Consider the following 27,180-nt stretch of genomic DNA (forward strand, 5'->3'; position numbering starts at 1 on the left):
TTACCAGTGTGAGACATCTAGACTATGAGAACAGGCTGTCAGTTATTAAATGTCTCACAGTGGTAACACCTCCAATCATTTAAAATGAGCTTTAGAGGCAGATTCTCAGGGAGATCTATGTCGGCCCATAGATCTTAATAACTATTTACATATTAAGAAAACTGTGGATTGTTCTGAAAAAAGACATGGCTCTCAGATATCAAGGTATCAATTTATTCAACTTTCTATGACCTACATACTCATATAGACGTCTTAGGAGGGTTGATCCTACTGACAAGATTCCCTTCAAAAGAACCACCACACCAAACAATATGAGTTTTCATTAAAAGATCCGATCTTTACTCCATGATACTACTTGGAAAACAGGAAGAAATGTTGTAACGTCCTTTCAAACATTATTATTTTAACGCAACAGATCAATAAATCATGAACGCCTACCAGGACAATATTAATTAAGTTAAGAAAAATTAGTTTTATTTTAGCCAATTTCACAGCTGTATATTTTAGAAAACTTTACAGACTGTACACTTTATATATATATTTATATATATTTAATCTTTAGAACAGAAGCATAGGTCCAATGAATGCAAATACTGTACCAACCCAAGCTACAGGCAGATTTACACAGAGCAATTCTCTGAAAAGAATGGGAAATCGTAAAGTTTGAAGTAAAAATGTAAAAACTGTACAAAAATAATGTGGAGTATTTTTCTCCATACATTCAGCTACTTTGCAAGCACAGATATTTTAGTATCCATAGTATTATATATCTGTAGTCACAAATCAGTGATTCTCTCTGGGCATTGATGGCACATTTCATATATTTACAAGACACTCCTAAACTATACAGAAAAGTAAAATATATATTTGGGATTTATATAGTGTATCGATTAAAAAGGCAATAGAATAGCACACTCCTAATAAAAAAGGTAGTTTGGGGAGGGTATTTTGCAATTTAATAGTGTACCAAAATTAACTTATTAAATAAAATATATTCTAGTGAGACCTAACATTTATACATGTATGAACATAAAATTATTTTTGGTGTAATACAGCTAGGAAATTTTACTCTGTAACTAAACAGCTACATAAAATTGCCTCTCAAGAATAAATGAACCTCACCCTTAAACACCAGTAAATCAGTGACCTGTTAATACTGCATCACACAAAGGAAAATACCTTGACAGTGGTTTCATCATGCTAACGTAAAATTAACTAGACATGTTCCCGACAGTATATGAAGATCCTTTCCATTTTATTAGCATATGTCCTGAGTACACATACACTTTTTTGGGGGGGAGGGTGTTAAAATTCATCTTTACACAGATAGTGTCCTGTGGGAATTATGTTCTTTTTTTAAAAAAGAAAAAAAATAATAATAAGTCCAAGTCTGAGGTATTTTACATTCTTATGAACAAAAGTATTTCCACAGTCCAACCTCAGTGGGCAATAAAAGTTAGGGCTTGCCGCTACCCGTTTTTCATTTTAAATATATATTTTTTATAATTTCATATATATATATCTTATGAACAAAAAAAAATATGCATTTTTCCATACTTCCTTGTTACGCCGTTACGCACAGGTTTTTCAACATCTTCTTTCGGTACAAGGTTTCAAGAATTCAAGATGTAAGTATACTCCACATCTTGCTTATGCCTGGGAAGAATTGATGGCAGGCTTCAGATTTTTGTTCAAAACGTAAAAAAAATAAAAATTTACAGAAAAACAAAACCAAAACAAAAATTTTAAATAAGCTAAGGTATCACAATGGGTGCAAATGTCCCTTTAAGTGTTTCAAGGCTACTTCATAAAAAAGCAATGGATTTTTAGAATTCATCAATCTTTCTTTGCAAGTATTTCAACATGGAGTCCATTCCTTGTGCAGATCCCCAAACTTTCTTAAGCAGTTCACACTCCCTTTCATTTGCTTGTTCCAAATCTCCTCTCATGACATTCCGAACTAAAGCTTTGGACTCTTCAAGTACCTGATAAACAAGGAAAAATATAATATTTTCCACCTCATCTATAACCAACCAAAAATTACAATAGTCATAACATCAGATTCACTTACGACGGGATTGCAGGTCACAAGTTCCTTAATGCGGACCATTACTTCTTGAGTGAATGTCCCAGGCCAAAATACCTGAGATACAAGGCCTTTTGCACATGCTTCTTGAGCAGTCAATTTTCTTCCACTAAGTAACATCTCATTAGCCTAAATAAGAAAGAAAATGAAATGTTTGCAATTGTTCACCTAACTAGAAAAATCAAAATCCAAAATATACTATGTTGCTAAACATCTACATCAAAATACAATCTTAGATCATTTTAACATCGTGTTCTAGTATGATGCTAACAGTTAACATAATATATAAAATCTTGTTTAGAGTAACATTTAGGCAGTGTGCACACTTTCTGGATTTTTCTTGTTTTTTCGCTATAAAAACGCGATAAAACCGCTTACATTAGGCATCCTATTAAAAGAATGCAATCCGCATTTTGTATGCACATGCTGCGTTTTTTTCCTGAGCGGAAAAGCATTCCGGAAAAAAAAAATGCATCATGTTCATTAATCTGCGGAATTGCGGGGATTCCGCAGACATAGGAATGCATTGATCCGCTTACTTCCCACAAAAAAGGTTTTTTCTAAACAACCATGTTCATATTTTAGAGTATGGATTCTTGATAGATCAGTTCAAAGCAGCTTATAAACGGGCATGGACTGGTGCAGCAACTTCAGCATGGTGGTGGAGAACAGAAAGCAAAATAAAGTAATGGAATGCATTACATTTGCAAAGGCCGATCAAGAACAAAAATAAAAAAGTTTATCTACGGTACTTTTTTTATTGATAGATCGGGCGATTCTGAACGCAGCGATACCAAATATGTGTAGGTTTGATTTTTTTATTGTTGTATTTTGAATAGGGCAAAAAGAGGGTGATTTAAATTTTTATATTATTAAAAACATTTTTCTTTAACTTTTGGCATGCTTCAATTGTCTCGATCAGCTCAGCTACATAGAGGTGATGATCAGTTCATCTCTATGTAGCTAAATTGCTGACTTGCTATGAGCGCCGACCACTGGGTGGCGCTCATAGCAATCCGGCACCGACAACCATAGAGGTCTCAAGGAGACCTCTGGCTCTCATGCCAACAAGCGATGACCCCCGATCATGTGACGGGGGTGACCGATGCGCGTATTTCCGGCCCGATGGCCGGAAGACCAATTTAAAGGCTGCTGTCAGAGTTTGACAGCGGCATCTAACTAGCTGGTGGATCGCGATTCCACCCGCGGCTATTGCGGGCACATGTCAGCTGTTCAAAACAGCTGACATGTCCCGGAAAAGATGTGGGCTCACCGCCAGAGGCCACATCAAAGTGGGGGATACTGACATCGGCACACTATTATGCCCGATGGCGGTAAGGGGTTAAGCACCAAACCATTTTAAAGGGCCATAAAAATAGCACTATATAAAAAGGCTCATAACTCTGGGACCGTATGTCAGATTTAAAAAAAAAAAAAAAAGAAGAAGCAAAAACAAACAACTGAATACTCAGGGGAGCAGCGGCAAAAAAAGAAAGAACAAAAAATGGCCACTATTGACCTGGAGACAGGTCTTCAATAACTATTAAACAATTTTGAAAGAATGTTAAAAAAAAAAACACCTTTCATTCACTTTCATTCACTCCAGTCCAATAAAAAAAAAGATTCAAGACATAATAGTATTTAAAAAAAATGGTAGTTGTACACAACTCAGTAAAGTGTATTAAGTAATTCTACTATATGTATAACTGTACGTTGGATACCAATACCAATTAACTATCACATGTTCACATCAAGGTAAAAGTAAAAATGACGTGCCCTATTAGAAGTATTTGCATGAAAACACAGTTTTTAATTGTAAAACCACTGAGCAATTATATTTGAACAACAATTTAATTATCTGACAAGTAAAATTTTGAGGACCTCTAAAGATATATGATTGCAATTTCCACAAGTCATCTGCAAATCATTACACAAACAAAATGAATTAAAAATGGTCACAGCATGTGCATTAGTGTATAAAACCATTTACACATACAGGTTGTTACAGTCAACATTTCCATTCTATATAAAAATATAATATGCATCTAATGCTAAAAAGCAATTACATTTTTTTGTAATATTAGTTATTTTGTAAACCATATATTTTTACAGATCTGAGAGAAGAATTACCGTTGTGGAAAATTATATATATACAGCTCTGGTAAAAAATAAGAGACCACTACACAGTTTTAGAAAAATCAGCTTCTCTACATGTCGGACAGCCATTGCATTCCAGTGTCAGTTGAATTCCAACCAGAGTACACCTCATTCTACTTAATGTGCTTCTGATTAGATGATCACCTGAACCAAATTTTATTTAACGAAGGAAAGTATAAAAAACACTGCTGGTGTGTTCACAATCCTCTTGCAATTAGACAAACTGAATGGCAAAACAAGTGCTAGTAATATCCCAAAAGTAATCGGAATGAAAAAAAAAAAAATCTTTCAACCATGCCAAAGGAGTTGAAAAGAAAAGTTTTGTGTGAGGAAAAGAAGGGCTCAATTCTGACCTACCAAAGGAAATGACAGCTGGGGTGAAGTGCACGGCAAGAACAGTTCGTAACAGGCTCCTAGAGGCAGGACTCAACTCATGTAAAGCTAGAAAAAAAGCCTTTCATCAAAGAGAAGCAAAGGAGAGCCAGGCTGAAGTTTGCCAAAGACCATAAGGATTGGACCATAGAGGCCTGGAGTAAGGTAATCTTCTCTGATGAGTCTAATTTTCAGCTTTGCCCATCACCTGGTCATCTAATGGTTAGACGGAGACCTGGAGAGGCGTACAAGCCACAATGTCTTACACCCACTGTACAATTTGGTGTAGGATTAGTGATGATCTGGGGATGCTTCAGCAAGGCTGGAATTGGGCAGGTTAATCTTTGCGAAGGACGTATGAATCAAGCCGCACACAATGTTATCCTGGAAAAACTATTGATTCCTTCTGCTCAGGCAATGTTCCCCAACTCTGACGACTGGTTTTTCCAGTATGAGAATGCGCCATGCCACACAGCTAGGTCAATCAAGGTGTGGATGAAGAACCACCACATCAAATCCCTGTCATGGCCAGCCCAATCTCCAGACCTGAACCCCATTGAAAACCACTGTAATGTAATCAAGAGGAAGATGGATAGTCACAAGCCATCAAACAAAGAACTGCTTACATTTTTGTACCAGGAGTGGCATAAGGTCACCCAAAAGAAGTGTGAAAGACTGGTGGAGAGCATGCCAAGATGCATGAAAGTGGTGATTAAAAATCATGGTTATTCCACAAAATATTGATTTCTGAACTCTTCCGGAGTTAAAAAATTAGTATTTTTGCCTCTACATGATTATGAACTTTTTTTTGCATTATTTGAGGTCTGCAAGCAATTAATTTTTTTGTTACTTTGACCACATCTCATTTTCCAAAAATAAATATCAAATGTATTGCTTTGAACTTCGGAGACATGTTGTCAGTAGTTTATAGAATAAAAGAACAATTTACATTATACTCAAAAATATACCTATAAAGAGAAAAATCAGACAAACTGAAAAATTTGCAGTGGTCTCTTAATTTTAGTCAGAGTGGTGTATGTATATATATATATATATATATATACACACATATATATATATATATATATATATATATATATATATATACATATATATATATATATATATATATATATATATATATATATATATATATATATATATATATATATATATATATATATATATATGTATGTATGTATGTATGTGTATATATATATATATATATACATACAGAATTTGTTACCAGCTATAAACTATCTGGAAGTTCAAAAATTGCATAATATTCTGGTAGGCTTCTAATGACCCCTTTCCCCCCTCTTTTGTGTCTTTTTTATGTGGAAAGCTTTTAGTTTAGGAATATTTGTTGCGTTTATTACCTGCAAATTTCAATATCTACCTTAGAGGACTGTAAAAACCATTATAAATCTTAATTTTTTTTTAACATTCTGAATAATTTGTTTGAATCAAATACTTCAGAATTCTGACAAAATGTGCGCCCCACAAAAAAACAAAACTATCTTTCATGACCTGCGTTATATTATAGATGTTTAGCTGGAAATTGGCGAGGCTTATTGAGAAAGAGGAATGGTGTAACATGTGACAAAGTGTAGGAAAAAATGCCGCAGAATTGTGGAGCACCTTTCTAGTGATATCAGCATTTTAGAACATCATAGACTTCTCAAACAGCAATGAGCCACTTGAAAAAACTAGAGCAGTTTAAGACTTTCTAAATTTGTGCTGTCGAAGAATTATACAGTATTGAGAAATATTGACAAGTCTTCCCCATTACCATCTAGTATGCTACTACTGTAGAGCTTCAATATCTTCATTGAAGCTGAGAATCTCAAATATGAAATACTCAAAATCTATAGAAACAATACTTACTGAAGCAATGCCCATTATTTTAGGAAACAGTAATGACGAACAACCATCTGGGCTTTGTCCAAAAGTAGTGTACGGCGTTTGAAACCAAGCTTTCTCATTAGCCCATATAACATCACAAAGAGGTAATATGGATGCACCAAGGCCAATTGCAGGTCCATTTACAGCAACGATAATTGGCTTCTTAAATTGTATAAAAGTATTCACAAACACTCTGCAACATAAAATAATCAACTGTCATTATAAAAAAATACATTAATAGATCTTGGAAGGAAAAAGGTATAATAGCCATTCTGAATTTGTCATACAGTTGGTAATCCAATGATTCCAGTGCATGTGAGGTCTGTCTTGAGACATTTATTTACAAAATGACCAACATGTAAGGCTACGTTCACATTTGCGTTGCGTCGGGTGCAACCGCGGCGACGCATGCGTCATGCGCCCCTATATTTAACATGGGGGGGGCGCATGGACATGCGTTGTGCTGCGTTTTGCGACGCATGCGTTTTTATTGCCGCAAGCGTAGGGCGCAGAGGACGCAGCAAGTTGCATTTTTTTTGCGTCCAAAATTCGGCAAAAAAGGACGCATGCGTCGCAAAACGCTGCGTTTTAGCGTGCGTTTTGTTTGCGTTGTGCGTTGCGTCTCCGACGCAACATCGCACAACGCAAATGTGAACGTAGCCTAAGCTGTCGGCAGAGAGGGATTTCAACACTGACTGTTGCATTCACTGGGAAACTTTATAAGAATCAAATGGAATAAAACTGGTAAAAAGAAACCTCAAGTGTAAAAAAGGCACACAGACAAAATAATTCAAACAAACCTAACCTTGCCTCATATTGCCCTTTCATTAGAAAGTATGCTTTATCATACAGCAATCAAAAATGAGAAATATACAGCATAAGGGACTGTAGAATTGGCCCTTTCTCGTCTTTAGAAGCACACCTAGCTGTCACGTCACTGGCTGCAAAATTTCTGCAAGATTGATTGTCGGTGTACAAAAAAAATGTATAAATATATATGAGCTGAACAGTAACTGATCTACAGTGTCAATGAACACCTTACTAACTGCCTTTATTAATTAACAACTAATTGAAGTCTCTTGACATTGCGGTGTTGAAGCTCCTGCAGTTTAGCAGGAACATGTCGCATGCCTTGAGAAGACAATAGGAGCAGGTTATAGCTGCTTCAGTCATTTGTCTCCAGTCTGAGATGGATGCCCTAGTTACAAACTTATAGTTACTAAATACATTTATTTTCTTGCACAAATATTACATTAAATCAAAAGGCCTACATTTTTTAGGAGACCACACACCCATAATAAACCAAATAGTTCAATGTTATTTACTCTGAAAAGTGAACCAAACAGAAAAACACCCAAATCATTTATTCATTGTGCAAAAATTATTTATATCCTGTAGATTACAATAAATTGATAACAAATTAGTTTGCAAGCATCTCCAAACAGAGTTCCCAAAAATGATAATTTTTCAAGCATAAAACAAGGTCGCATTAAAGCCATATTAGTAAGAAATAATAATAATATTAATGCATTATAGAAACTGAAATGCAAAGAGGAAAAATCTGGTTAAGTCATTAATTGATGCCTTTTCAGGCCCACATTAACGAGTTAATCCATTTTCCAATGCTTATAATTGTTCTAAAATGCAGCCAATTTATGGAAAACATACATACCTAATTGCATCAGCCATTTTAGTGCTTTCTTTTTTTCGATCATCTGTCAAACGTCTTATAAAATAAATAAAATCCAGGCCACAGCAAAACACGCTCCCAACTGCACTGAAGAGAACAAGTTTGCTGTCATCTGCAGCTGCTGTAGCCAGCGCACCTTGGACCTCCTTCATTACCTGCAACACAGAGAGAATGTTCAATTTACACAAATAGATTATTCTCGGCCAGGCAATGGGAAACTGCTAAATCTGGTTATTAGCAAGAAACGATGGCTGCAGAAAAGTTTGTTTTGGAGTTGGGTTGTCTAGCATTTATTTTTTAAGACTGTAATGTGAAGGATAAAAAATGTAAAGTGAACTTGAATCAATTAGGATATTGCAGGCTAGCAAATGATGAAGTTGTGCAGCTGTAACAATCAAGTGTCTAAACAACTGTATACACACCAGAAAAAGTACAGTTACAGGAAGTTAAATCCATGTTCTAACACAGCACATTTCTTTCACAGCATATTCATGGGGATCAATTTTTTATGCCATTCTGATCCATGCTTTACCTTTTCTGCTTCAGCCGAAGTCACTGGAGCAGCACCGGACAGGAGTGTAAGGTGTTTTTACTCAACGTGGGGAATATTATAATTGAGAAAAATTTGTCTGAATAGTTGCCAACCACTTTAAGAGACAAAACTTCCAGAGGATTGAAGGGAATCTGTGAGCACAATTCACACCCCCTCAGAAATATAATGTTGTCCACACTTTTACAAACGCAATCTGTTGCTCCCTGACTGAAACATCGTTATTTAATAAATAGTTAAACAAGGCTTAAGTGCTCTAGGGGTGCCAAAGAACTTAGAAAAGTCTCTGCTTCCCTGGCTCTATTCACCGCCCAGTCTCATCTTCCTCTATCTGATGGGACAGTTCACTGGCTGTGTAGTAAAGCCAGTTTGTTGTCAGTCAAGTAGGGATAGGTGGGGCTGAGCAGAATATAAAGATGGGCAGGCAGAGACTTTGAAAATGCTTTAAGGGTATGTTCACACATTCCTGATTTCCCTCTTTTTTTCAGGACTGAAACCGCAGCTCTTTGCAGAAAACGCAGGTCCTTTTTTTGGTGCTTTTTTGATGCGTTTTTTGATGCGTTTATTTATGCAGTTTTCTATGCAGAGTCTGTGTGTTTTCTAGGAAGTTTTTTAGGGTTAAAATGGCTGAAAATACCCTAACCCTACCCCTACCCCTAACCCTACCCCTAACCCTATTCTAACCTTAGTGGAAAAAAAAAAAAAATCTTAATTTTTTTATTGTCCCTACCTATGGGGGTGACAAGGGGGGGGGGGTGTCATTTACTATTTTTTTTATTTTGATCACTGAGATATAACCTATCTCAGTGATCAAAATGCACTTTGGAACGAATCTGCCGGCCGGCAGATTCGGCGGGCGCACTGCGCATGCGCCCGCCGTTTTGCAAGATGGCGGCGCCCAGGGAGAAGACGGCCGGACGGACACCGGGAGGCCGGGTAAGTATAAGGGGGGGAGATTAGGGCACGGGGGGGGGGGGGCATCAGGGCACGGGGGGGGGGGCATCGGAGCACGGGGGGGGGGCATCGGAGCACAGGGGAGGGGCATCGGAGCATGGGGGGGTGGGATCGGGGCAGCCACACTCCGCCCACGCACTTCCGCCCGCTTCCCCGCACTTCCTGCTGCAGCGGTTCGGCACCACAAACCGCAATAAAACCCGCAGATATATTTTTGATCTGCGGGTTTTACTGCGGGTTTGACCTCACAATGGAGGTCTATGGGTGCAGAACCGCTGCGGCTCCGAAAAAAGAAGTGACATGGTACTTCTTTTTTTACCGCGGCTATTCAGCGCGGCTTTTTTTCCCGATTCCCGCATCATGTGCACAGTGGTTCCTGTTTTCCATAGGGTACATTGTACTGTACCCTGCATGGAAAACAGCTGCGGAACCGCAGCGGCAAAAACGCTGCGGTTCCGCAGAAAAAAACGCACTGTGTGAACATGGCCTAACACTCCCAGAGCTCTTAAGCCTCATTTGAATATTTATTAGAACAGCGATTTCTCAGTCAGGGAGCAAAAGATTGCAAAAATAAATGCAAAGATACCATTATCTTTCTGAGAGCAATATGACCACATAAACAGTTGGTGTGTATGTGTGGGGGGAGTGGAGGAGTTAAAACAATCTGTAAGATTCCCTTTAACAGCGTATAAAGTATTTTTCCAAAGTTCTTGAAAGAGTCAAGAAACAGAAATATCATTATGTGACAGTCTGAGATGCCATTTATATCATAAAAAATTGCATATTTCCAAGGTATATTTGCAATAAGAAGCTCAAATTAAACAGCCAGGACTTCACACAAAGCAGACACCAAACAGCACATGAAGATTAAAAGAAAAATCACATGATTATGTTAAAGTAAAACTTGCATATGAATAATTTACTGCTAAAACTAACCTCAGGATTCAGTGAATTATTCTCCGAGGATTTTGTGGAAAGTAATATATGTGTGAATCCATCCTGTTTCCGCACAACAATATCCCTGTATCGGTAAGCACTTTCTGTTTGTCTTACACTGAACCGTAGCCTTTTATCAAAAGACTGGTCTCTTCGCTCATCAATAAACCGCCGCTTTCCCGTAACTCCTGCCACTGATGTCTGCAAAGCGTTGGTACCATTTGCAGTCAATGCTTGCATAAAAGTAGATGGCCCTACAAATAGTTAAAAAAGTATTATGCCTTGGTTATATTAAAGATTGTTATATACATAAACCATTCTGTAAATATTCGAGATGTCGCCCTAGAAATTGTGGCACTTTTTGATTCCAATTGCTATGAAATCCACTGTTTAATGTGGTATATGTGATGGAGCATTACACATCTCTATCCATTCAGGTGTGGTTCCAGCCACAACAGAAAATTTGATATCTTCCTGCTCAACATACTTCTCCCAATGAACCGAACCTAAAGACATGCAGCCAGGTAAAGGCCAAAAATAAAGAAGTGGCAGGAAGACAGCAGTCCATCACAAAACATCACCTGCAATCTTCATACCATTCAATCCACCATAGCCAAATTATACCAAATTATACTCTACTTAAAGGGGTTTTATTGTCACAAATAAAAATACAGTATACAATGAGTCCGCTGTCAGTCGGTGACTGAAGAAGCACCTCTGACTGAAACCTGAAGGCTGCAGGGAAGAATAAACTTAATTTCTTACCAGTGGCCGGGCCTTAGTGTGTGGCTGTATGGCTTCAGAATGCCATCAATCTGCAGATTAACCCCTTATCTGCAGGTTAATAGCATTTTTTCACATGACAAGTTCCTTTTAAAGCACAATAGCAAGTTAAATTAATTTTACAAATAAAAAATTCTTAAAAGATTTGCATATCAGCCAACCCCTAATGTATCACGACTTGAAGTTTTATGTTCTTATTCTGTATCTGTAGAAGCAAGGGGGTGGGAAGCTGCAAGTGAAAACAGGAAGAAATGACACAGCTGGCTACGATAATGTCTCCCCAAAACAACCGAACAGTGACCCTAATGTAGGGTTAAATGTAGAGATGGGCGAACCCCTGGATGTTGGAGTCCGAAGAGTTCGGACAAACAGTTAAAACAAAGTTCAGTTCAGGTAACTGTACCCGAACATGGACCCATTCACTTAAATGGGGGGCCGAACATTCAGTGTTTGCCATGCTGTTATGTGCATGGCAGCGCGGCAAACACTATCTCTGAAATCATTACCGCCTGTCAGACAGTCACGGTTCCCACGCTGTTAAATTACAGTGTGAGCCCGCAGCTGTGATCACAGATAAAAAGTTAACCTCCAGGCACTGGCGTCGGCTGATGGGACTACTACTTTATCTTAAAGGAAATTCCATGCTATACAAAGAGATTTTGGCCACATGGTTTGGGCTTGTTATTTTGGAAGCATGCTTTGACATTAGTAAACATCATGGTAGCAGTTGCAGCATGTAACCTCTGAAATCGGATATGTCCTTGGTGCCGATCTACATAACACCAGATTAGTCTTCTCCTGTACAGGCCTAGTGTTCCCGTCTAAGTCATACCAGCTAATCCGTCACCTGTAACTTTACTCCCCTCTCCCCTTCCTCACATGTGCACACACACATTGACACACACACACACACCCCTTCCCCTCTCCCACCACACTAACCCATTCACTCACCAGGTAACCAATCTACTTTATTTTCACTTACATAGGGTAACACCTTTACCACTTTCATTGATCACCTGCTTTTTATACTATATTGATCTGGTAGCACTGAATGTGCAATGTTTCACAATATGTAGTTTAATCTTGTGTTGACCATCTACTTATGTATGGTTTTAATATTAGTCTACCTTACACAATCCCCTTATCAATTTTCTTAGTTCCCAATTAAAACCATCCACTTATATATAGTTTTATTACTGTTCTACCTTACACTAACATTTTTTTAGTTCCCAATTATCAGCACTGGCACCATTCACCCAGCATGAGGTCATTAAATGGCTGAATTCATCCCCTTCATCACATTTCCTGGTCCCCAATTACCAGCATGCATTCATTATCATGTCACCTTCATGTATTTATTGTACTTTTTTCACTATGTCCTTACCCCACTGGCGTCACGCTGGACTGTCTTGCCTCTGGCACCCGATGGTAGCGGTGACTTCTGCCCGGCTCTGGCCAGGTGGAATGCATGCATTCCATTGAAGCGGGAAGTGGGAGGTCCCTTGCTATGGTGATGCCAGGACTGAATGCGCTGTTGGTTCCCTGCACCAGTGAACCTGGCGAACATGGACAGGATGACGCCAACGTTAACACCTGCATTCCTTCTCACAGACATCACATGTCCACACCGACACTCTTGGATTGGTCCGCGGGCATTTATATAGTTATGAGCCTCCTCATTTGATCATGCCCCGGGAAGACGAATCGTCGAAACACGCATTGGGTCGGGAGACACAGCAACCTCAGACTCACAACCTAGGTACAATTCACTGCCCTACGCATTGCATTTAAAGTGGTTTGAACTTGTAGCCTACAATTGATTAGCAGTAGTGATGAGGGAATATACTCGTTACTCGAGATTTCCTGAGCACGCTCGGGTGTCCTCCGAGTATTTTTTAGTGCTCGGAGATTTAGTTTTCTTTGACGCAGCTGGATGATTTACATCTGTTAGCCAGCATAAGTACATGTGGGGATTCCCTAGCAACCAGGCAACCCCCACATGTACTTATATTAAGAAAAAAGGAGCGCACTCAGCTATCTTAGGTTGGTGCTGGCTGTACTTGGGAAAAACCCAATTTGTGTTTGATTACAGTTTGAGAAAGACCCGAGGCAGGGTCGAAACGTTACTACTTCGTTTATACTCCCTGCTGTGTGTGTATATATATGAAAATTTTGTCTCAACACATGTGAATAAATACATCACATTTTTGCAAAGATATACCATAAGAGTGCGGCTGATTTCCCACATGTACTTAGCCTGGATAACAGCTGTAAATCATTCAGCTGAGGCGATGAAAACTAAATCTCAGAGTACTAAAAAATACTCAGAGAACACCCGAGTGTGCTCGGGAAATCTCGAGTAACGAGTATATTCGCTCATCACTAATTAGCAGGTCTCAAAAAAACACTATTTCACAATAAAAGAAAAAGACATGAGGCAGAAATAATATTCGTAAGAGAGTTGAAAGGAGCAAAGCAGTGCTAACCAAAAAGAGCAGAAATGTTTGTTTTACATGTGCCAAAAATATCTCAATGACCCCCAAAGACTTTTTGGATAATATTTTGTGGACTGATAAGCCAAAAGTAGAACTTTATGGCAACCATATGTCTCATAATTACACCCAAAAATTCATTGTACAGTCAAACATCGTGGTGCTAGTCTGATGTTGCTTTCCTTCTACAGGAACGGGATAACTTGTCATAATTGCTGGAACTTTGAATTCTGCAAGCTATGTGAAAAAGAGAAAGTCCGCCCATTGGTGTATGACCTTAAGCTTATTTGCAGTTGGTTTATGCAGCAAGATAATGATCAGAAGCACTCAGGCAACTCCACCACTGAATGGCTCAAAACAAACAAAATTAAAAAGTTTTGAAGTGGCCCAGTCAAAGTCCTGACTTTAATCCCTTTAAAATTCTGTGGCAAAACCACAGAGAGTTCATGCTTGAAAACCTCTCTTTACTTAATGGACACATTTCTTCAAACAAAATTGGGCATCTACCATAAGGTAAAAGACACATTCCAAGTTATTTCAAGTGTTTAATTGCAGTTGTTCCTGCCATGTCACGCAACCTGTTTATGGGGGAAATTACTTTTTCACATATAGGTTTTAAATAAATCTTCATCTTCAATAAACAGCAATCTGTGTTTAGTTATTTCATATTTATCTTCTATTAAAATTAGTTAGATGATCTGAGAGAACAATTAGAGAACTTAATTTTTCACAGCAATGTACACATAATGGTATATGATTGTGGCTGATGATTTAGAAGATAGTGGACATTTTTAGCAGCATTCTTTTTACAGAAATGTTACACTTTAAAGTTATATAAAGATGCCCATGATTATAAGTGTATGTGCACACAATCAGTAATTGCTGGGGGTTTAACGCTTCGTACTTATGCAGCATCAAACCCGCAGCAGTCCGATGTTACAGCATAGTGGATGGCATTTCAAGAAATTCCATGCCCACTCTGCGTCCACAGACACCCGCGGATCACCCACGGAGACTGACATGTGGCACGTCTTTCCAGACCGTAGCATGTCTATTTATCTTGCGAGATGTGAGCCTCCATAAGATAAATTTCACCCGTTCAATGTATTAGATGTAGTGAATCCGCACAGTTCAGTGAACACATACGGATTAACCTGCGTTCAATAGACAGCAGTGCTTTGGACACAGCGAACATGCGTTGTATCCAAATTGCTGCTTCTTTCGGATCGTGTGCACCTGGCCTAAGGTGCCAGATAGAATATATACATGTGTTAGCACCACATCAGATCCCTGCTCTGACAGGCAGGGTTGCCGGCGAGTCTCTTCACTCACCCATGCTGCAGACAGTTCTTCCCTTTCACCATGCTCAGCATGCTTCCAGACGGTCCTCTAGCCATGTCCTTAGGGCATGCGCGCGTGCGCTCCCGCTCTCTTAAAGGCCCAGCACGTGCACTTGCCATTTCCTCCCCAGCCAATGGCTATGGGACATTATGCATATATTGCTTCCTCCCCACTGGGGAGGTACCTGAGCAACCTTACTGTTTTGCAGTCTAAGTTGTGTAAGGTTGCATACCTGTTCCCGCTGCACTCAACTGCAGACCCTGCTTGCTGCACTCTAATACAGACCCTGCTTGCTGCACTCTAGTACAGACCTTGCCTGCTGCACTCTGCTGCAGATCCTGTCAGCTGCACTCTGATGCCAACTCTGCCAGCTGCTCCAACCAGTCTGTTCTCTGGGTCCAGCTGCTGCGCGTCCATTGGTCTGTCCTGCAATGGCACCTGGTATTCATCGGGAGCCAAGTCTAACCTCACCATCAGAGGCTCTAGTGAACAGTCAGGTGTTTGCTTAGTCACGCAACTCCAGGCAATCCACGGTCCTTGGCACACTGGTTCCACAATCCACATCCGTGACAACAGGTTGGGTGTGGGAGGGGTATGATATGATTTTTTTAATTTTATTTTAAACTTCATGGTTAATTTATCTGTGTTGCTAGCTGCCAGGACCCACTTTTAGGAATAGAAATACTTAGCTGTAAGGCAAACAGTTAAAGTATAGGGGTAAACATGATTCAGTAGTAAGTACTCTGCCTATAGTACTAATCTTTACTTAAATGATCCTTTTCATGTAAACAAACCTCTCATAGGGACTTGTCAATGCTGGGTCAAAAAAAAAATAGTACTATGCTGTCATGGGGGAAGGAGAAAGGCATAGTTACTTACCGGTAACAGAGTTTATCAGAGCCCATGAAAGCACCACGGAGAGAATTGCAGAGAATTGTATCTTAGGGAGGGACTACAGCGTGTTGAACCAGGCTAGGTCCAGCCGATAGTGATTATAAAAGGTAGAAGGTGATGAACAAATGGCAGCCGTACAAATCTGCTCTATTGATACATCCAACCTTTCCGCAGGAGGTTGCCACTGATCTCGTGGAATGAGCTCTCAAATCCTCCGAGGCGACATTCCCAATAGATGAGTAAGGTAATGAGATTGCATCTCCTATCCATCTTGCCAAAGTACTTTTTGAGCCCTTGAGACCCTTCCTAGGCTCCTGAAAGCACAGACACCCATCCTTCCTACACCCACTTTAAGGGAGGATATTAGCGAAGGGAATGAGGATGTCGAGTCCATATGGGTTGAAATTCATGGAGGGAAAAATGGTAACAAAATTCTCATTGGGGTCTGTTACAAACCCCCAAATATAACAGAAAGCATGGAAAGTCTACTTCTAAAGCAGATAGATGAAGCTGCAACCCATAATGAGGTCCTGGTTATGGGGGACTTTAACTACCCGGATATTAACTGGGAAACAGAAACCTGTGAAACCCATAAAGGCAACAGGTTTCTGCTAATAACCAAGAAAAATTATCTTTCACAATTGGTGCAGAATCCAACCAGAGGAGCAGCACTTTTAGACCTAATACTATCTAATAGACCTGACAGAATAACAAATCTGCAGGTGGTTGGGCATTTAGGAAATAGCGACCACAATATTGTGCAGTTTCACCTGTCTTTCACTAGGGGGACTTGTCAGGGAGTCACAAAAACATTGAACTTTAGGAAGGCAAAGTTTGACCAGCTTAGAGATGCCCTTAATCTGGTAGACTGGGACAATATCCTCAGAAATGAGAATACAGATAATAAATGGGAAATGTTTAAGAACATCCTAAATAGGCAGTGTAAGCGGTTTATACCTTGTGGGAATAAAAGGACTAGAAATAGGAAAAACCCAATGTGGCTAAACAAAGAAGTAAGACAGGCAATTAACAGTAAAAAGAAAGCATTTGCACTACTAAAGCAGGATGGCACCATTGAAGCTCTAAAAAACTATAGGGAGAAAAATACTTTATCTAAAAAACTAATTAAAGCTGCCAAAAAGGAAACAGAGAAGCACATTGCTAAGGAGAGTAAAACTAATCCCAAACTGTTCTTCAACTATATCAATAGTAAAAGAATAAAAACTGAAAATGTAGGCCCCTTAAAAAATAGTGAGGAAAGAATGGTTGTAGATGACGAGGAAAAAGCTAACATATTAAACACCTTCTTCTCCACGGTATTCACGGTGGAAAATGAAATGCTAGGTGAAATCCCAAGAAACAATGAAAACCCTATATTAAGGGTCACCAATCTAACCCAAGAAGAGGTGCGAAACCGGCTAAATAAGATTAAAATAGATAAATCTCCGGGTCCGGATGGCATACACCCACGAGTACTAAGAGAACTAAGTAATGTAATAGATAAACCATTATTTCTTATTTTTAGTGACTCTATAGCGACAGGGTCTGTTCCGCAGGACTGGCGCATAGCAAATGTGGTGCCAATATTCAAAAAGGGCTCTAAAAGTGAACCTGGAAATTATAGGCCAGTAAGTCTAACCTCTATTGTTGGTAAAATATTTGAAGGGTTTCTGAGGGATGTTATTCTGGATTATCTCAATGAGAATAACTGTTTAACTCCATATCAGCATGGGTTTATGAGAAATCGCTCCTGTCAAACCAATCTAATCAGTTTTTATGAAGAGGTAAGCTATAGACTGGACCACGGTGAGTCATTGGACGTGGTATATCTCGATTTTTCCAAAGCGTTTGATACCGTGCCGCACAAGAGGTTGGTACACAAAATGAGAATGCTTGGTCTGGGGGAAAATGTGTGTAAATGGGTTAGTAACTGGCTTAGTGATAGAAAGCAGAGGGTGGTTATAAATGGTATAGTCTCTAACTGGGTCGCTGTGACCAGTGGGGTACCGCAGGGGTCAGTATTGGGACCTGTTCTCTTCAACATATTCATTAATGATCTGGTAGAAGGTTTACACAGTAAAATATCGATATTTGCAGATGATACAAAGCTATGTAAAGCAGTTAATACAAGAGAAGATAGTATTCTGCTACAGATGGATCTGGATAAGTTGGAAACTTGGGCTGAAAGGTGGCAGATGAGGTTTAACAATGATAAATGTAAGGTTATACACATGGGAAGAGGGAATCAATATCACCATTACACACTGAACGGGAAACCACTGGGTAAATCTGACAGGGAGAAGGACTTGGGGATCCTAGTTAATGATAAACTTACCTGGAGCAGCCAGTGCCAGGCAGCAGCTGCCAAGGCAAACAGGATCATGGGGTGCATTAAAAGAGGTCTGGATACACATGATGAGAGCATTATACTGCCTCTGTACAAATCCCTAGTTAGACCGCACATGGAGTACTGTGTCCAGTTTTGGGCACCGGTGCTCAGGAAGGATATAATGGAACTAGAGAGAGTACAAAGGAGGGCAACAAAATAAAGGGGATGGGAGAACTACAATACCCAGATAGATTAGCGAAATTAGGATTATTTAGTCTAGAAAAAAGACGACTGAGGGGCGATCTAATAACCATGTATAAGTATATAAGGGGACAATACAAATATCTCGCTGAGGATCTGTTTATACCAAGGAAGGTGACGGGCACAAGGGGGCATTCTTTGCGTCTGGAGGAGAGAAGGTTTTTCCACCAACATAGAAGAGGATTCTTTACTGTTAGGGCAGTGAGAATCTGGAATTGCTTGCCTGAGGAGGTGGTGATGGCGAACTCAGTCGAGGGGTTCAAGAGAGGCCTGGATGTCTTCCTGGAGCAGAACAATATTGTATCATACAATTATTAGGTTCTGTAGAAGGACGTAGATCTGGGTATTTATTATGATGGAATATAGGCTGAACTGGATGGACAAATGTCTTTTTTCGGCCTTACTAACTATGTTACTATGTTACTATGTATGTTACCCCTGGGTGGACGTTGGGTACTGAACCAAATACTTTTTTATGTCTAATGAATGGAAAGTCTCTTCTCTTGCATATGTGGTTGGAGCAAAAGGAAGGAAGGACTACCTCTTGGGACATATAGAACCGAGATGCTACCTTGGGCAAGTAAGCAGGGTCGGGTTTTACAATAACTTTGTCCTCTAGGATTTTAGTGAAGGGAGGGCCTGCAGATAGGGCCTGAATGTTGCTCACCCTATGGACTGATGTCAGAGCCACTAAGAAGGACCGTTTTGATGGAAAGAATCTTGAGCGAGGCAGAATTTAAGAGTTCAAAGGGGGGACCCGTTAGGGTTGATAAGACCATATTTAAATTCAATGGTGGCAATTTATGGCATTAGATCTTGCAGAGGCTGTAATTAATCTTGATGTCCAAGGACTGCCCGCTATATCATGATTATACAGTGCCCCCAAAGCAGCCATCTGAACCTTTAAGATGCTAGTAGCAAGGCCCTGCTCTAACCCCTTTTGTAAAAACTCCAGGATGGCCATAATTGGAACCTCATCCTTGCCTCTGACCCCCAAGGTAGATAGGAATTTTTTCAAAGTTTTACCGTAGGCTTTGGTAGTGACAATTTTCCTACTCTGAAGTAGGGTGGATACCAAGTTTGGGGAAAACCCTGTCAATCAAAAGCACCCTTTAAAGTTCCACACTGTTAAGTTTAAATTTGCTGCCTTAGGATGATATACTGGTCATTGTGAGAAAAGGTCTGGAACTTCTAGTAGTACCCAAGGGTAGGCGATGGACATCATCCTCAGCCAGGAGAACCAAATTCTTCTTGGTCAGAAAGGGGCTATCATCATTAGTCTTACCCTGTCTTCTCTGACCTTCCTTAGAACCGCTGGGTTCAGGATAACCAGGTTGAAGGCATAGGCCAGGCTCTGATTCAACGGAATCATAAAGGCATCTAGAACCTGAGGGTTCCCTCTGGGATTTATGGAGCAAAATGAGTCTACCTTCCTGTTATTGATACTGGCAAAGAGATCTACGACCAGGAGACACCATATTTCCACAATCTGGTTGAAAATGGACTCTTCTAGTACCCCAATCACCCTGTTTCAACTAAGTGCGATTCAGAATATCTGCCTTGTGGTTTTCTATCCCCCGAATATGGAGTGCTATCAGGGAGAGGAGATTGCTTTCCGCCAACCGGAATATCTGGGTTATGTCCATCAAGGCTTGTGACCTGTTTCCTCCTTGATGGTTCGGATAGGCTACCACTACCTGGTTGTCCAAAAATACTCATACATATTGACCCTGAAGCTCATCTAAGAATTCTATCAGGGCATGACTGACTGCTAATAGTTCCTTCTTCTGGTTCGAGGAAAGACATCTGCTGACCCGTCCAGACCCCCTGAGTAACCCTGTTGTCCAGATGAGGTCCCCACCCCGTGGGGCTTGCAACTGTGGTGACTACTCGAGACACTGTGGTCACCCAAGGAACACTTTGGTCAGATTGCCCATTTCTTTCCAACAATCCAGGGAACTAATAGTTTTGAAGACTGCCATACGAGCTTTTAATTGACCTTTTAGGGAGACCTGATTTTTTAAAATGTCCCACTGAAGCTCCCTGGTGTGTATTTGGGCACACTGAACTGCTGGCAAATAGGAGGTTAGGGAACCTAACAGGGACATGGCCTTTCTCAAAGTCATGGATTGGTGTTGTGATACCCTCAATGCCTGACCCGCAATCGTTTCCCTTTTGTCCTCTGGATGGAGACACTCTTGCTTCTGGTAGTCTAAGGTAAGCCCCAAAAACTCCTGTAGCATCTTTGGCTCGATCTTTGATTTTTATAGATTCAATAGCCAACTCAGGTTCACTAAAGAGGTCATTACTCTCTCAAGTTGCACTCCGCTATGTTGGACTGAGTTGCCCATCACCAAGTCATCCAAATAAGGGATGATCAAGATGTCCTGTTCCCTCAGGTGCGCCACTGCTTCCGCCACGAGCTTGGTAAATACATGAGGGGCCACCAACAAGCCAAATGGAAGGGCTTTGTATTAAAAGAATTTTATTTCTCCCCCTATAGGGATGTGATAATATGCATCTCTCAGGTCCATGACTGTCCTAAAGCAATCGGGAAACAATATTCTGATGGCTGATTTTAGTGACTCCATCTTGAAAGTCTGAATCCTTACATACTTGTTCAGTTGTTTCAAGTTTACATTATTCACCAGAAACAATGGGGAGTAAAATCCTTCCGTCCTTTCCCGAGGAGGGACCTCCTAGAGCACAGCTTTGTCCACTAGATGGAACACCTTGTTTTCCAAGGCCTGTTGTTCCTCCGTAGAGGACCATAGAAGAGTTACTACAAAGTTCAGTAATGCAAATGAAAGTCTACCCTTAGGCCTGACTTGATTAGGCTTAGTATCCAGGGACTGCTGGGCATTTTTTCCCGAGGCCGGAAAAAAGAGGAATAGTCTGCCCCCCATCTGGGAAGGACCGTCACTAGGAGGTTTTCCTATCATGAGAGGATCTCCCAAAGATAAAACCTCTACCTTTCTTGTTTCCCTCTTCACATCTATTTTACTCTCTTGGGAGCCTCCTGCGGAAAAATTCCTTACTTCGAAATGAACTTTTATACAGCTCTGGCAAAACCTAAAGAGACCACTGCAAAATGTTCAGTTTTCTCTTTATAGGTATATTTTTGAGCAAAATTTAAATTGTTCTGTTAGCCTATAAACTGACAACAAGTCTCTGAATTTCCAAGCAATACATTTTGTATTTTTTTTCTGTCAAAGAAAAATGGTTAAAATATATATATAAAAAAAAAACAGGACTTTCAGACCTCAAAAAACTGCATATAAAATAAGTTTATAATTATTTAGAACAAACAATACTAATGTTTTAACTCAGGAAGAGTTAAGAAATCAATATTTTGTGGAATAACCATGAATTTTAATCACAGCTTTCATGCATATTGGCATGCTTTCCCACCAGTCTTTCACACTGCATCTGGTGCAAAAATTTAAGCAGTTCTTCTTTGTTTGATGGCTTGTGACTATCAATCATCCTCTTGATTACATTCCAGAGGTATTCAATGGGGTTCAGGTCTGGAGATTGGGCTGCACATGACAGGGTTTTGATGTGGTGTTTTTTAAATTTTTGCCAGAGCTGTATTTATTTAGAGGTACAATATATTTAGATTTTTTTTTATGTATTTTTTTTTACTGTTTTTACAATAATTTAAAAGTTTTTTGTATACGTTGTCCCACTATGGAATATATCATTTTTTGCAGGCTGATTGCTTGTACAGCATGGAGATGCAGCAGCATCCCTATGCTATGCAAATTGTCAGCTCTGCACTGACAGATAAAGTTGCTAATCATGCTCTGAGCATGATCTAGCAACTTTACTAGCTCTGGTTACACGGATTTCGTCATGATGGATCGGGTCACCATGGCAATCACATACGTATATAGCCTAAAATTAATCTTTGCTGCACTATTTATACTATTATTGTGAGCGCCGATCAAGATGTTGTCATCATACAAATTAATGTGTTGTCAAAAATCATATATGATATCCTAGACCATCGATAATATAATGAAGGCGCTATTTTTTCAGCACCAATTTGGTGAATAGGATTGTGATTTTATTGACACAGGCGTAATAGATGGTATGCACAATTTTCATAAACGTAGTTCAATTGCGCTGGTCTTGATGAATAGAATGACTATCCGCTTGGCATAATTGGTCTGCAGGATTATCCACGCAAGCGCAGATCACCATACCTGCGCATATGTTAGTACACTTGTATGATTTTCAGGCGGCAGCGTAGGTGCAATGAAGGTGATATATAATTTATGTTTGTGCAACTAATCAGGCCGATAGTTAAAACTAGGTAAAACTAGGTAACGATCCGAATGGCGCAGGCGCAGCAGAGAAACCTGTAATCATATTGCATGAGTTTCCACGCATGCGCAGCCAACCATGCCTGTATACATGTATACATGGCGCAAGAGAAAGTGTAATTCACAAAATTGGTGTAATCTCCGTGCGTAGCGCATGCGCAATGGCTGATACACATAAGTGAGACGCAAGAGAATTTGCGCCGTTGCAGCCGTTCACGCATGTGCATAGGAGCCGTGGGAAGTATTACTTCTGGAATATCAGCATGTAATGGAACATACCTCTGCACAGCTGCGCAAGCATACGAGGGTGGCAGGAAGTACAATTCACAAGGCTTGTGTAATCTTTAGACGCGGCGCAGGCGCAATGGCTGAGACGCATAGGTGAGATGCAAGAGAGTCTGTGCTTGTGCAGTCACCCACATATGCGCACAAGGAAGTATTACTCACAGAAAAATACTGGGCGTGTGGAACGCAGGATGGAAACCGGATATGGGGCGCTGACACGCACGCCAAGTAAGCAGGTGATCTGGCAATGTTGATAATGATTAGGCTATATAACGTGTGTACTTGGGCACTTACTCCAAGGCATTATACCGAGAGGGGATTGGCCCTGAAGTGCTGAGGATTAGATTATGTGAAACCGGTCATCTATGGATAAGCGAAGTAGTCCTGTGGCATATACATGTTTTTACTCCTGATGAACCTCATATACTTGTGGAGGGGAAACGCGTCGAGTGAGTTGTTTAAAGGACATGCCTATTAGTGAATTTTGTTAAGGGAATATTCTGAGATGTTCCTAGGGTTGTCGTTGTGGGTACATATATATTTGATAAAGATATTGGTATTATCCACTCTGAATAAGTTTATTAGCCATCTGCCAGACAGTCCATGATTTCCGGATGAAATTGGTACTCTGTCTTTTTTTTTTGTGTATATGAGTTATGAATGACTGGTACACTAAGATAACCCATGTATCAGGGTGGATTTGATTTAAATCTAACTGATTTAAATCACGATTTAAATCACTAGTCAGTAAGGCTTGATTTAAATCAGTGATTTAAATCAAAGTTTCTACCTAAACTAGTTCTTGCTACTTTAACATGCAAGTAGATGAAGATTTTTAGAATCACTTTTTATATTACTTTTTTCTCCCCAGTTTAATGGGTTGATCATTCATATTTGGACACCACTGATCTGTTGTACTTAGGAAGGAGAAAAATAATAGTGCCATTATGTCCTTGTAAGATAATCCCTAAATTACAAAGAGATAGCACGTTGTGTATATATGAATATCTATCCCGCCCTGGTAGGGCCTAATAGGGGTAGCAGGGTGAGTCGACGTGGGCGGGGGCGCCATTTGCGCAGGAGGTAGGGTGCCAACCTCCGCTGATAGGTAGGGTGCATGTAGTACAGTGCAGGGTTAGGCACCACCCGGGCCTTTCCTATTGATTGCGGTTGTTGTGGTGATGGTTTTTGTAGTGCACTATTTGAGGTTTTAAAAAAAAGTTAATTAATAAAAGTTAAGATTTTAATTATTCAAGATTGGGCTTTTTCTGTGAACTTTTTGTCAAGTATACCCCCAAGTTTATATACATTTCTTTTTCTCTGCGAGTGTTGTTTAACAGGGTGCCAACCTCAGCAGCCAGGCAGGACTTTTATGTTGAGGGATTTAACTGGGGATATTAACGTCACAATAGCATCTGGTTAAACCGTTCCTGGCTACTTGCTATACCCTTACTTATTTGCTCTAGGTAGTTTCAAAGTAAACTATTTGCAATCTCAGGTTTTTAACTAAGCTTAACCCCGAAGAACGTTTTCACCTTCCTGACCAGGCCAAATTTTACAATTTTGACCAGTGTCACTTTGTGTGGTAATAACTATGGAACGCTTCAACGGATACCACTGATTCTGATATTGTTTTCTTTTGACATATTTTACTTCTTGATAGTAGTAAACTTTGTTCGATATGATTTGCATTTATTTGTGAAAATATCAGAAATTTGGTGAAAGTTTAGCAATTTTCAAACTTTTAATTTTTATGCCCTTAAGCCCTTCATGACATGCGCCGTACTAGTACGGCGCATGCCGTGTCACCCCCTTTGATGTGGGCTCCGGCGGTGAGCCCACATCAAAGTCGCAACATGTCAGCTGTTTTGTACAGCTGACATGTGCGCGCAATAGCGGCGGGTGAAATCGCTATTCACCCGCCGCTATTAACCTGTTAAATGCCGCTGTCAAACGCAGACAGCGGCATTTAACCGGCGCTTCCGGCCGGGCGGCCGGAAATGATGTCATCGCCGACCCCCGTCACAGGATCGGGGGTCGGCGATGCATCAGGAAGGTAACCATAGAAGTCCTTGAGACCTCTATGGTTACTGATGCCGGCCTGCTGTGAACGCCCCCCTGTGGTCGGCGCTTACAGCACACCTGCATTTCAGCTACATAGCAGCGATCTGATGATCGCTGCTATGTAGCAGAGCCGATCAGGCTATGCCAAGTTCTAGCCTCCCATGGAGGCTATTGAAGCATGGCACAAGTAAAAAAAAATGTTTTTAAAAATATGAAAAAAATATAAAAAATATAAAAGTTTAAATCACCCCCCTTTCTCCCCATCCTAAATAAAACAATAAAAAAAAGTACACGTATTTGGTATCGCCGCGTTCAGAATCGCCCAATCTATCAATAAAAAAAGCATTAACCTGATCGCTAAACAGCGTAGCGAGAAAAAAATCCGAAACGCCAGAATTACGTTTTTTTGGTCGCCGTGATATTGCATTAAAATGCAATAATGGGCGATCAAAAGAACGTATCTGCACCGAAATGGTATAATTAAAAACGTCAGCTCGGCACGCAAAAAATAAGCCCTCACACGACCCCAGATCACGAAAAATGGAGACGCTCCAGGTATCGGAAAATGGCACTTTTTTTTTTAAGCAAAGTTTTGAATTTTTTTTCACCACTTGGATAAAAAATAACCTAGACATGTTAGATGTCTAGGAACTCGTAATGACCTAGAGAATCACAATGGCAGGTTAGTTTTAGCATTTAATGAACCTAGCAAAAAAGCCAAGCAAAAAATAAGTGTGGGATTGTACTTTTTTTTTGCAATTTCATCGCACTTGGAATTTTTTTCCCGTTTTCTAGTAAAAGACATGGTAAAACCAAAGGTGTCGTTCAATAGTACAACTCGTCCCGCAAAAAATAAGCCCTCACATGACCATATTGACAGAAAAATAAAAAAAGTTATGGCTCTGGGAAGGAGGGAAGTGAAAAATGAAAACGCAAAAACGAAAAAGGGCCGCGACTTGAAGGGGTTAAATTATAGCTATGTCACACAAAATAGTTACGGTAATAAATAACATTTCCCACATATCTACATCAGCACAATTTTTGAAACATTTTTTTTTAAAATTAAGTTATAAAGGTTAAAAGTTGACCAGCGACTTCTCATTTTTCCAACAAAATAATTTTTTTAGGGAACCCATCACATTTGAAGTGACTTTGAGGGGACTATAGATAGAAAATAACCAAAAGTGACACCATTCTAAAAAGGTGTTCAAAACCACATTCAAGAAGTTTATTAACCCTTCAGGTGCTTTTCAGAATTTAATGGAAAGTGGAATGAAAAAATTAACATTTAACTTTTTTTTTTTACAAAAATGCAACTTTAGACTCAATTTTTTTTTATTTTTAAAATGGTAAGAAAAATTACATTCTCCCCCCCCCCCAAAAAAAAATTCTTTTAGCCAATTTTTTTTATTTTCACAAGGTTAAAATAAGAATATTGACTCCAAAATGTATTGTGCAATTTCTCCTGAGTATGCAGATACCCCATATGTTGGGAAAAACTACTGTTTGGGTGCACGGCAGGGCTCAGATAGGAAGAAGTTACATTTTAGAATACATATTTTGATGGAATGCTCTGCAAGTGTCATGTTGAATTTGGAGAGCACCTGATGTGCTTAAACAGTGGAAAACTCCCACTTAGGAAACAAGACCCCTCAAGGAATTTATCTAGATGTGTGGTGACCAGTGAGCACCTTGAACCCGCAGTTGCTTCCCAGAAGTTTATAACGTTGAGCCATTAAAAATAAAAATAAAA

At 39.8% G+C, this 27,180-nt stretch overlaps 1 protein-coding gene across 2 annotated transcripts in view; it reads right to left on the reverse strand.

The window, feature by feature from the left end:
- Positions 1 to 452: 452 nt before the first annotated feature.
- CDYL (chromodomain Y like) overlaps positions 453 to 27,180 on the reverse strand; it is a 91,329-nt gene continuing 64,601 nt past the window's right edge. For both annotated transcript variants that reach the window (XM_069730716.1, XM_069730717.1), the window contains 5 exons: positions 10,651 to 10,904; positions 8,193 to 8,365; positions 6,503 to 6,713; positions 2,072 to 2,215; positions 453 to 1,985 (listed from right to left, as the gene is read on the reverse strand). In XM_069730716.1, coding sequence (XP_069586817.1) covers positions 1,827 to 1,985; positions 2,072 to 2,215; positions 6,503 to 6,713; positions 8,193 to 8,365; positions 10,651 to 10,904 — 941 coding nt within the window. In that variant the 3' untranslated portion in view covers positions 453 to 1,826. The remainder of the gene's footprint in view (positions 1,986 to 2,071; positions 2,216 to 6,502; positions 6,714 to 8,192; positions 8,366 to 10,650; positions 10,905 to 27,180) is intronic.

Source organism: Ranitomeya imitator, chromosome 6, assembly GCF_032444005.1.
Source record: "Ranitomeya imitator isolate aRanImi1 chromosome 6, aRanImi1.pri, whole genome shotgun sequence".
Classification (NCBI taxonomy): domain Eukaryota; kingdom Metazoa; phylum Chordata; class Amphibia; order Anura; family Dendrobatidae; genus Ranitomeya; species Ranitomeya imitator.